The sequence below is a fragment of the Plectropomus leopardus genome, chromosome 15 (genome assembly GCF_008729295.1).
Source record: "Plectropomus leopardus isolate mb chromosome 15, YSFRI_Pleo_2.0, whole genome shotgun sequence".
Classification (NCBI taxonomy): Eukaryota; Metazoa; Chordata; class Actinopteri; order Perciformes; family Serranidae; genus Plectropomus; species Plectropomus leopardus.
Window position 1 is genome coordinate 31,368,180 of NC_056477.1, and position 12,296 is coordinate 31,380,475.

General features: G+C 39.4%; 1 protein-coding gene across 1 annotated transcript in view; it reads right to left on the minus strand.

Annotated features, from left to right (window-relative positions):
- Positions 1–7,102, minus strand: part of LOC121954536 (inactive pancreatic lipase-related protein 1-like) — a 30,051-nt gene extending 22,949 nt beyond the window's left edge. The window contains 5 exon segments of the mRNA XM_042502094.1: positions 1,628–1,747; positions 4,361–4,383; positions 4,386–4,511; positions 6,936–6,984; positions 7,060–7,102. Coding sequence (XP_042358028.1) covers positions 1,628–1,747; positions 4,361–4,383; positions 4,386–4,511; positions 6,936–6,984 — 318 coding nt within the window. The 5' untranslated portion in view covers positions 7,060–7,102.
- Between the last annotated feature and the right edge of the window lie 5,194 nt (positions 7,103–12,296).

Here is a 12,296-nt window from a genome sequence, read left to right on the forward strand (position 1 = left end):
CCAACGGCCAGACAGAGCGGATGAACCAGCATATGGAGACCACTCTTCGCTGCAGGCATCCAGCCAACCCACTTCCTGGTCCTCCCAGCTCCTTTGGGTGGAATACGCCCACAACTCGTTGGTCAGTTCTGCCACCGGACTCACACCTTTCCAGTGTGCGTACGGCTTCCAGCCTCCCCTGTTCCCGGCCCAAGAAATAGAGACTGCTTACCCGTCAGTGGAGAACTTCATCCGCCACTGCCGCCGAACCTGGTCTCAAGCCCGGTCTGCACTCCTGAAAACTGCCGCCCGTTACACCTCCTCAGCCAACCGTCGCCGCTCCCAGGCCCCTCCATACCAGGTGGGACAGAAAGTGTGGCTCTCCACCAAGGATCTTCCCCTGAGGGTGGAGTCCCAGAAGCTGGCTCCAAAGTTTGTTGGTCCCTTCCCGGTCGAGAAGGTGGTGAATGAGGTCGCGGTCCGTCTCAAGCTGCCCCGCTCCATGCGCATCCACCGACCTTCCACGTCTCCAAGCTCAAGCCTGTCAGGGAGAGCCCTCTGCAGCCCGCCACCCGGCCTCCTCCTCCTCCTCGTCTCATCGAGGGCGCCCCAGCTTACACCGTTCGGCGCCTCCTTCGCTCTCGTCGCCGGGGACGAGGTCTGCAATACCTGGTGGACTGGGAGGGATACGGCCCGGAGGAGCGGTCCTGGGTCCCGGCTCGGCAGATCCTGGACAACCAGCTGATTAGGGACTTCCACCGTCACCATCCTGATCAGCCCTCCCGTGCCGCTCCTGAAGGTGGGTCTTCTGTCTCTGCTCCTCCTCCTTCTCCAGTTCCCGGTCCGTCTGGTTTGGGGTCCTGCACGGGGGGTCCCATCTCACCGATGAGGGTTGACCCGTCTCCATTGCCGACTCTGCCTGTCCCCGACCTGCTCTCCTCGCCTGACTCCTCGTGAACCTACCTGCCTTCTGTCCCCGACCACGTGCTCAGTTTCGGCATTCCGGAAATCTGAGGGATTCCCTGGTAAAGACCTTTCTGCTCTGCTTCGACGATTCTCCTGCCTGATCCCTGCTGGTGCTGTTGTTTACGTGGACGGACTTCCCGGTAACCGAACCCCTGCCTGCCCTCGACCACTCCTCCGCTCGATCCCCGACAACGCTCACACACGTGTTGTCGGCTCACGGAGCTACGGGGTTTCCTCGACACCAGCCACAGTGGGTACGAGCTTCGTGTCTTCGCTTCGTGTGATTCCCAGAGACATTGCTTGGGCTCACAGCCCGAAGAACGAACTCTCAGTCTGTGTCCTGTTTTCCATTAGTGTTGGTTTAAATAAAAGTTATTACCAACTGCCAGTGAAGCGTACTGTACTGCATCTGGGTCCTCCATACACCCGTTACATTATGCTACAAATGTCACATTATCCTGGTTGGCAGAAACATACAATGTATTTGTTTTGGTAATTGGGTTGCTTGTTTCAATTTTTTATTTTGGCTCTGAAGGCCAGAGCCCAACTCAGAGTTACAACTTTCAGTAACACACAGCTCATTTTTTTATGAAGCCTCAAACTGTCATAAGATGACTTCTTCACGTTGAGTGTTTTTTCAGAGAACATTGATAAAGACATTTTTCAACTTATGCCTTCTTACCCGACACATCTCCTGTGGCCAGTCCTCATCTCCTTTCTTCAGATAGCCAGGAATAATGAATCGAGTCTTTCTCCTCCCACTATAGTTTGATGCCTGGATGGTTTTGTCCATCTTGATATCCTGACAGTTTTAAAAGAAGAACCATGATGAATACGGAGAGTTCAAATGATAGTTTTACATTTTTTTTCTGTCTTAAAACAATAATCACATGCCCATATGTACATTAAAATGGATGGTAAATGGACTGTACTTGTATTGTGTCTTTCTAGATTTCTGTCCATTCAAAGCACACTGCATGTTACAATCATCCATTCACACACACATTCACACACTGATGGCCAAGGCTACTGTACAAGGTGCCATCTGCAATAACCAGTCATATACATTTCCACACCAATGAAACAGCCATCAGGAGCATTTTGGGGTTCAGTATTTTGCCCTGTTGATCTTCTGATTAGAGGACGACCTGCTCTACCTCTGAGCCACAGCTGCACATTTGTTTATATTTAAAGCATTATCTGTTGTTGAAATTGTTCCTTATGTCCACAATGGTAACAAACTGAAAATGCAGAGCTTTGATTTGAACAAAAAAAAATCTATAGTTGATCTGAAGCCCGAGCAGGCTTAAGTCTTCCTAAATTGGGATGTTTTTAGAAGTCCCTCTTTTTGTCACTGTCCCCCTGCTACAGCTCATCAAGGACACACTGCACCAAGAAGACATTTACTTCTGAAAGGATTATACTTGTGAATGAAACCTACTTGACTGTTCTAACTCAGACTGCTCTCATATTGACTTTTTGATAGGAATGCATTTTTGTACAGAATGTGGACTAATTTTGTTTCCCATCACTTGTGTTGACATCACTTTAGTAGGGAAGTCTTTGCAGCCAATATGGACAAATTTCAGCAACCAATAACACTTTAACCCATGAATGTCCTTATACTACTATATTTAGTATATTAAGTAAAAGCCCTATAGATATTTTTCTGTTAGAGATAGAAACATGAATTTTTCTGTTTGAAGTGTCAAGACAAGTGGCTACACATGTCAAAATCAAAATTTTCAATCTGAAATTTATCATGCCTTAATTAATGAAAAATCATAAAAATAAATACAGCTCTAATTTTATATGCTTTGTTTTATACATACACAGGACCAAATAGCAAATCATTGAAATTCAAGTTGTTCTGAGTCCAATTGTACCAAAAATGTGATACAAGTCCTTATAGGTTTTAAGATACAGACATTTCTGTAAAAAAACTGTTTTTAGTAGTTAGTCACATAGGGTTAGTTGTTTTATCACTTTTCCTATAAACCCTGGTGGAAATAAAGGTTCGCTTGTTCAAAAAAAAATTGTGCACTTAATAACCAGATAGACTGAAGTAAGAATAAATTAAAAAATAGATTTTCCAATGTGTTGTTAGGGAGAAATCATGAGAAATATGGTTCTATGACCATGGATTTCCATGTATTCCTCTGGGGTTTACTACCCCATAAGAATACAGTACATGGGAACTACTGACCTTTGTTTGAAAACACATCCAAAACAATAGGTTAGGAGTATCAGATCTTAAAAAAATCTCATACACACATTGTCCAGACTGTTATAATACAGATTTAAAAAGAAAAATGAAAATGAATTAATGATAGTTCAGTCTGACATTGTGCACAGTATAGAGGCATCTTATATTGTATTTGTATGGGGTTTTAAATGGGAATAAAATATTTGTTTAATCTTCCACCCTTACTTAACGCCATTCACTCACTCTCTCTTTCTCTCTCTCTCTCTCTCTCTCACACACACACACACACACACACACACACACACACACACACACAGACACATAAAAAGAATGAAACCCAAAGTCAGACACTTGTTGACAAACATCTTTGATATTTGAAATGCAGCTGCATTAACTGTTAACACTGTTAACAACTGTGAACATGTTAATCAGCTCAAAAACTGAATCTTTTTGGAAAATTTGTCATATCTAATGTATCTTACAGAACCTTTCTGCATGTGCCTCTCGTCAAGACTGACCGAGGCCAACAGAACTGGAACAAACCTGATTTGTTTGATGCACCTGCTGCTGCATTTCAAAGACCAAAGATGTTTGTCAACAAGGGTCCAACTTTGTGTTTCATTCTTAGTGTGTGTGTGTGTGTGTGTGTGTGTGTGTGTGTGTGTGTGTGTGTGTGTGTGTTTGTGTGTTTGTGAGTGAGTGATATGAAGTATAGGTGCAAGATTGAGAGTCTACACAGATATTTTATTCCCATTTATAACCCCCTAGAAATACATTATAAAATGCCTCTATACCGTGCACAATGTCACATTGGAGCAAGAAAAATTAATCTGATACTCCTAACCTATTCTTTTGGGTGTGTTTTCATGGAAAATCAAAAAACGAGAAACCCCTTGTGACTAAATACTAAAAAAAGTATGTTACAAAAAACGGGCACTGTAGCCTCATACTTTGACCGTTTTGAAAGATCCCAACTGATATGTTCTAAGGTCAGCTAGTACTTCAAATGATGTGAAGGAAATTTTGAACTTCCACTGTGGACATTAATGGGTTAATGTACATATGGGCATGTGATTCATATTTTAAGATAGACCCGAACAAATGTAAACCTTTAAATTGCTGTTCTTGTATCCTTTCAGTGGATACACACATTTTCACATCTGGAATAAAGCACAACGAGCAAAATGTAAAACTAAGCCCTTTCCTTGCCTGGTAGTAACGGTTTTCTGGGTGAAGAGGAGGAAGCGGGTGCCCATCTCGTCAGGGTGCCAGGGCAGGGTGGTGGCTGGTCTCTGATTAGTGCCCCCCCAGGGAGGAAGGTTATTGTAGCAGCCCAGCTCATCAAAACAGATCTCAGCCGCTGTGAATATAAAAAAATACACCAATGAGATTAACCCTCAGTCTTACATATAGAGCACATATATGTGTGTGTGTGTGTGTGTGTGTGTGTGTGTGTGTAATTTTACTTAGTTAGTTAGTTAGTTGCTTAGTTAATTTTTTTCTTGATACAATTTTCATTTTGGCCCTTTTCAAAAGAAATTGTAGATACACTTTTAAGGGAAACTTCACAAAGATATTTTACTCACTATCAATTATTCATGCTGTGCCTTAAATTTGTGAAGAAAGCTTTGCATTTCACACATGCCACCACAGAAAACAGCAAACATATTGACTTACTGATGGGTTCGGGACCACAGCGGTTTACTAATTTCAACAATGAAAACTATAACAAAAAGGTTTGTCAACAACCTTTTTGGTATCAAAGATGTCAGAGAAGTTGATGAGCTAAAAATCTACTTTTAAATAATAAAAACAAAAGTATGTTTTGTTGTTGTTGATGAGACGAGATGGGACCAGAGAAGGAGTCAAGAGAAGAACAATGCTCATTTTTTTTTATGATCTGTATCAGAAAAATGTTGTGAACGAAGAAGCCCAGAATGGTCGCACTTACAATTTTTGCAAAGTTTTCTCGATGGGCGGTATGAGATCGGACCATCGGCAGTTTGCTAAATGCAAGTAAATAAAATAGATGCTGGGATATTTCACTAGCCTGATAAACACATACATCCAAACAGCATCAGTGGTTAGAATGAGCCATGAGGTTTAACTCAAAAGTGAATGAGCAGCTGTGTGTGTCTGATGTTTTTGATGGATTTGTGAAATTTGTTAGTTGCAGCGGTGGCAGCCACCGGCCTCCCTTCACATCTTTTGATCTCTGTAGGACTCAACTCTGATCCGGACTGTCTAAGGTTTCTGACAGGCAGGTAGGAGCCTCAGTTATCTATGAGAGAGCTGTGCTGTATGCAAACAGTTCAAGCTGAGGTAAAATAATTTTTCTTCCTCTAAACAGTGTAATTGATAAGTTAGTGTTTACAGCGAACCGGGGGACAAAATCTTAGCTGTCTCTTTGTCTCAAAAGAGTTCTTTATGGTTTTTGAGCTTTTCAAAGGATTATCCAGAAGTGTTCCCCTCAAGTCATCATACACATGTCAAAAACTCTGCTGGAGAAATGCAAGTTTGTAAATGTATCATAATTATAATCATAACAACATATTTTTTACCACTAAAGGTTACAAAGTGCTTCACAAAGTACTTGAAAATATATGATTAAAAAAAGGATAGTAAAAAAAGTGTGAAAAGCCGAGAAAAATAGTTCTCAGAGAGGCAGAAGTGAACAGCTTTCTTTGGAGGCATGCACGATAGATAAAGTTTTCTTCACGAATTCCAGATAACACGGCATAACTCATGGTTTTACAAATGGTCATTTTGTGGGTTAAATGTTCCTTTATACTTTGAAAAGAGTGGAACCTGAAATCAAACCATGTATTAATCTTTTCAATCTGTAACATGTTCAAGCTTTCTAGACTGGAATTTGACTATGTACAGACCTTTTGGTGATGAATTAATTCTGAACTTAAACTAGAGGCTACAAATGGCTTATCTCAGAGAGAGGGGTCAATATGGTTTGTACTGCCAAGAGTGAAGCCAGCTCCCCAAAAATATCTATTCTGTCCATATCTGAAGCTTTCTACAAGAAATGTACTAAAAATGCAAAAGACAGTTTTAGAGTATTTGCCATAAAGGGCATGGACTCTTTTTAGGTCAGCAAATTGTTTTGATTTCTTTCAAAAACATAGACAACAAATTTTCAAGCAAAGTTACCTAAACATGAGCAAAATACGATCAAACTAACAACCAAAAAAAAAAAAAATGCATTAGAAAATAAAATAAAATAAACTTAAGACAGCGATAAAAAAAACATATATTACTTTTCTTTATTAATTTTTCTATTTTATATATTATATATATATATAATATATATATATATATATATATAGAGAGAGAGAGAGAGAGAGAGAGAGAGAGAGAGAGAGAGAGAGAGATAGATAGATAGATAGATAGATAGATAGATAGATAGATAGATAGATATAGATATAGATATAGATATATACATATAATCCCCCTTAACCATTTTTTGGACAGTTTTGTGTGACTTTTCTTGCCAAGTTACTCATTATTTTTATCCCCATGTTTATGAAATAAATTAAACTACATTTTTCTCGGGTTTCAGAGGTTTAAATGCTAATGAAGAAAACTGATGTTGATTCAGGTGTTAAAGAGTTAAAGCTACTTAAAGAAAAACAAAGAGGAAACCTGTTCTACGTTTTAAATGCAGAAAATCACGAGCAGCTTGAAATCAAACAACAACCACAACGTATCACGTTAACTCTACTGCTTACTTAATATGCCTTTTCAGTCAAAGTGAGAATTCAAGTCAACCCACCATATGATGTGCCAATGAGGAGGCAGAGCAGACTCCATATCTGTGACATCTGCGGACAAAGTCCCATGGGAAATGTTAGTTTTAGAGAAACACAGAAATAAACAGGATCATGTTTTAAACTTACCTTGAGACCAGACACGAAGGCAGTGAACCAACTGTGCTCTGGTTTAAATACACCAGCCTGAAGGCTTTTTACACACGTAGGGGTGGGAAACGCACAGGTGAAAGACAGACCTGTATGCAAGAGGTCAAGAACAGGTAACCTCATAGTCCAATGTGTACTTCATACAAACTTGATGCAGAAGAGAATTTGAACAGATGTGTTTGAATATGTGTTGATCTTGAGAAACGCATTGCCCCATTTAGATAACTTTAGTCAACAGGATTTCATAATCACAGGTCCACTCTGTATGAGCAGCTGCTGGAATAATGTGTTTAACACAGCACACTGTGAGCCTCAGGTTAACCTGTACCTGATATCACCAGCATTCACTTCTACTCACCTACTACTCAAGAAGAGCCATGAGAACTGAAAACAAAACCATTTACAGGGAACCAACAGACCCACTCTTTATCAATTTCTAAGCACTTAAATTCAAAGATCTGGCTGGTTTCAAAACAGTTTCAAATCATGAACAGAGCTGCAAATCATCTACCACTTGATAATATCCAAAAGTTGTTTCAAATGAAAGAAAGTTGACATAATTTGAGAACAAATGTTTAAGAAACAGTGAGGGCTAATGTAAAATATCATTGTATTACAGTCAAATCAAACATGTTTTTGTAAACAATACATTGAAGGGTTATGAGATGGTAGAACAGAGGGAAACAGGTAGGCTGCTTTTGTTAGTTTGACTTTGTTGGTGGTGTGTGTGTGTGTGTGTGTGTGTGTGTGTGTGTGTGTGTGTTCTAGTTTGATCATATATATATATATATATATATATAATATATATATATATATATATATATATATGTATGTGTGTGTGTGTGTATGTATATATATGTATGTGTATATATATATATATATATATTTATACATAAGCCATGTTCTTTTATTGCGTATTAATGCCAGATATAGGTACTTCAGTGTTTCACTAAATGGTTGTATTGAATCAAGAGTCAAGAATTTGTTTCTCTGCTGTTTTTTGGACATTCTGTATATGTCCAATAGATGGCATTATAGAGCAAGTAAAAGTAGCGCTGTCTCCCCTTTTCTCACTGGACCCTGCTGCTCAGTTTAATAGCCCAGCTTCCTGCTCCCTCTGTCATGTTTAAAGTGTAGACTTCATTAGTCTTTATTCATGATGACAACCCATGCAGAATGTTATCTCGTATTGCGCTTTTTTACAGCATCACCACTTAAGAATAGTGACTTATTCATCATGTAGCAGAATCCTTCAGTTTGTCAGCATCACACTACTTTCACTAAAAGTGCCTAATATACTGTATGTTCAACACGTTACTGCAGAGTGTTACGTTTAGTATTTTTTCAAATGCTCAAAATATTTTTTGAAAGGATTTCTTTGAGCAAGCACAGAATGAATGCTGATGTTGTGGACTGTGCTGTTATCTAATATGGAGACCAGCGTTCACACAACTGTGTCCCAACTGCAAACTAGTTTTAAATGTGGTGAGAGTATGACAAAAGGATACAAAACATATGTAAGAAAACACTACAGTTTTGAGTGAGTTATTGGTTGACACAAGTACATGTTAATATTGCATGTTGATGGATTTTTCAAGTACAAAACCTTGACTGTTCATGTTCCATGTTGACATTTTAGAATTTTCTGTGTATTGTTGGAACTTTTGTTTCCATTCTCGGGCAACAGATAGTGTAAATTTAGAAATACAAGGCATATGTATGTTATTCCAACAATATCTACATTTTCTATATGAAGGGTTTCATGCTGAAAGCCTTGGAATAAGCTAGGAAATATACCTTGAGTCAACATAATTTTGTCAAAGTCAGTGTATTATAGTTATAGCTTTAAATTGTGTAGTAGTAGTAGTAGTAGTAGTAGTAAATCTGTTTTCAGATTGCCGGTACATTCAGATCATTTTTTAAATACTTTCCCAATAAATGTTTCAACTTTTAGTCTGTGTGTCTATTTTAGGGAGTCTTTTGAAGGACAAAAGCCCATCATGATATTTGTAGTGAAGGTAATGTGCTATCATTTATTTTTAAAGTAACTTGTGCATCATGTCATCAGAGCTGCAGCTCAGAAACCAAGAGCAGAATCACAGTAGTCAAATTGTGTAAACAGGCCGGCGGGGGTCGATCTTTGCCAGATGATGCAGTGAGAGTGTTGAGGTTTTCTCTGTGAAGTGTGTTGGGATTTGGACCCGGGTTAATCCCATGTGAAAACAGCCCTGCGTGCACTCTGCTCTCCTGGGCTCCTGGATAAATATCGGCCAATTAGAGGTGTCTGGGAGAGGTTTCAGACAAGAGCTGCAGCTACAGCTGGTGGCATGCTCACTCTGTGTGTGTGTGTGTGTGTGTGTGCGCGCGCGCGCGCGTGCGCAAGCACGTGTGCCTGCGTGTGTGCCTGCGTGTTTCAGCTCTGTCCTTTTTCATACCATTTTGATTTCAGATCACCTAAATTAGAATATGCTATGGTGTATGCAAACAGATTTAATTTGTGGGATTAATAACGTTCAATGAAGATGACAAAGAGAGAGACAAACTGTTGTTAACTAATTTAGATTTAACAAGATGCAATGAAAAATTAAAGGATAGAGCTGGCAATATTCTATATTCCAATACTTAGCATCAAATCCTACCTACAAAACAGTATCTTATTACAAGCTAGCGGGGAACATTCCCACAGCATTGGCAAACATTATCTACAAGTTGTAATAATGTAATTTTTTAATCCAATTTTCATTTTAAGGATGTTTACTATTTCAAATAATGTTCCTGTAACGTTAAATGCTGACTAAGATCTAATGTTTGAAATGCAACATGCAGTGTTCTTTTATGAAACATTCCCAGAATGTTACATGAGAACAAAGACAGAACATGTTCAAAGCAACATTCAGAACATATTATTGAGGACTCTCTCTCTCTCTCTCTTTCTCTTTCCTTTATGTCATTACTGTAATTTAATTGTTTTTTACAACATCTATTGCATGTCTATCGGATGGATAGAGGGAAGAGGGATCCCTCCTCAGTTGCTCTTCCTGAGGTTTCTACCATTTTTTTCCCCTGTTATAGGGTTTTTTGGGGGTTTTTCCTTAGTCGATGTGAGAGTCTAAGGACAGAGGGATGTTGTATGCTATAAAACCCTCTGAGGCAAACTGTGATTTGTGATAATGGGCATTATAAATAAAATTGACTTGACTTAGACAGAGATAGAGACAACTTTATTTATTCCAGAGGGGAAAATCTGTTTACAGTCGACCATTGCATAAAACAGTGAAGACAGTATAAACACACACAGTCAACAGCAGCAGTCAAACATAGCCATGTCGGTGCGACAGATTAACAGATGGACAAACTGAACATCGCAGCAACACAAAGATCACTACATGGGCCAAAATACCCAGCCATAAAACGACTCTACACATACAGTGACAAGAATAAAATAAATAAATAAATAAATACATAAACCGTGCTGCTCACCAGATTCCCCACACTGACCCTTATGACCATCAGTTACTGCTGTCAGCAGCATTTAAAAATCTGATGGCGGAGGGAATAAAAAAATTTCAAATATCTGTTAATTTTCCTTAGAGGGGCAAGATTGTGCCATCCAGAGGGCATCAAAGAGAATTCACAAGAGAGAACATGGTCAGACTAACTAATAATTCCCTTATCCTTCTGGACAAGTCGTCTCTTCCAGAGGGAGCTCAAGACAGTCAGCTGGACACTGATAATATTGGAGCAGACTTGACTTGACTTGATACTACAGAGCTTTTTTTAAATGAAAATGTAATGTGATGTGTAAAAAAGTACATAAGTAAATAAAAAAACAACAACATTGTTAACAATTTTTGATGTTTAGAGAGAATGTGAACCTCACTCTAAAAGCATTCTGGGAAATAAAAGAAACCATTCTTAGAACGTTTTTAAAACCAAAAATTGCTTACTGGGTAGTGTGTTTATTTAAGGCCGGTGTATCATTTTTATCCATTTTTGTCCAGAAATGATTAAATACCTTGCATTAGTATGATACCAACAAAACCAATGGATGCCTCTGTTTGAAGCTAATGCAGAGTCAGCGTGAGACAGTGTTTGATGTGTGTGGCTGTGAACCTGAAGGACTCATGTAGACTCCACTGAAACAGGACCTACTGTCCTCCAAAAGGTTCTTAAGCTCAGTGCTGTCAGAGGGAATTGGAGAAATGTATGATCCATATGCCAGGAGGCTGAAAACACACAACCAAACACACACACACACACACACACACACACACAGACAAACAACAATCAACAACCACACTCTCTATTGTTTTGATTGTGTACTTCTTCTTTTCTCCATCTCTCTCCTATTCACCTTCACTCCTGCCATGTCCTAAAAAAAATTTTTCTGTCCTCCTCCTCCTCCTCCTCCTCCTCTCGGTGCCCTGAGGGCCCAGTTCAGCCTGTTGTCCTGCTCTTCCTCCAACTGTAATACATTAGGAGGATTAACATTCCTACAGTAAGCCGCCGCAGCGCAGACCCAACCTACTGAGCTTTTCTGTCCTCTTCCCCAGCCCCTCCAGCTTGTACTGTCTTGCATGTAATTTCCCGTTTGCCTTAGAACTCCCCATCATCCTTACAATGGACTCCAACATGCAAGCCACGTACACACATTGTAGTTCTATTAGTGAGTCTGTCCTGCAGGTACACAGGCAGACACACTAACTGCTTTCTATTTTTACATGTGGGAAACCAAAAAGTCCATGAATTGCCTGATACTGTAGTTTTAGGAAAACATTACTCAAACAGGAGAGGACAAAGAAAGTATTAGTTGAGGACTATTTTTGGCACCTGATTCCATTCAGGTAACTTGTGCCAAGGGAGGAACATATTTTCATTTGCCAGTGGAAACATAAAAAGATTGGAGAAGCTCAGCTCGTTTGATTAAGTAGACATTTCTTGACTTGGTTTTTAAAAAATAATAGTAATAAAATAAAATAAAAAAATACTGCAAATAAGAGTAAGAATTGGTGGGAGGTAGATTTTTACTATGGATACATAAACTCATAAACTGCATGCTATAAAAAGCCAACTGCAGTAAAAACCTCCCATCAACCAAAGTCAGGAGTAACATTTGAGCAAGGGTGTAGCATAACTATCTGGCCCATGTGCGTAAGAATCTCAGCGGGCCCCTTCACCTTTTAAAACATCTGCCCTGAAAATAACTGTACTGTCTC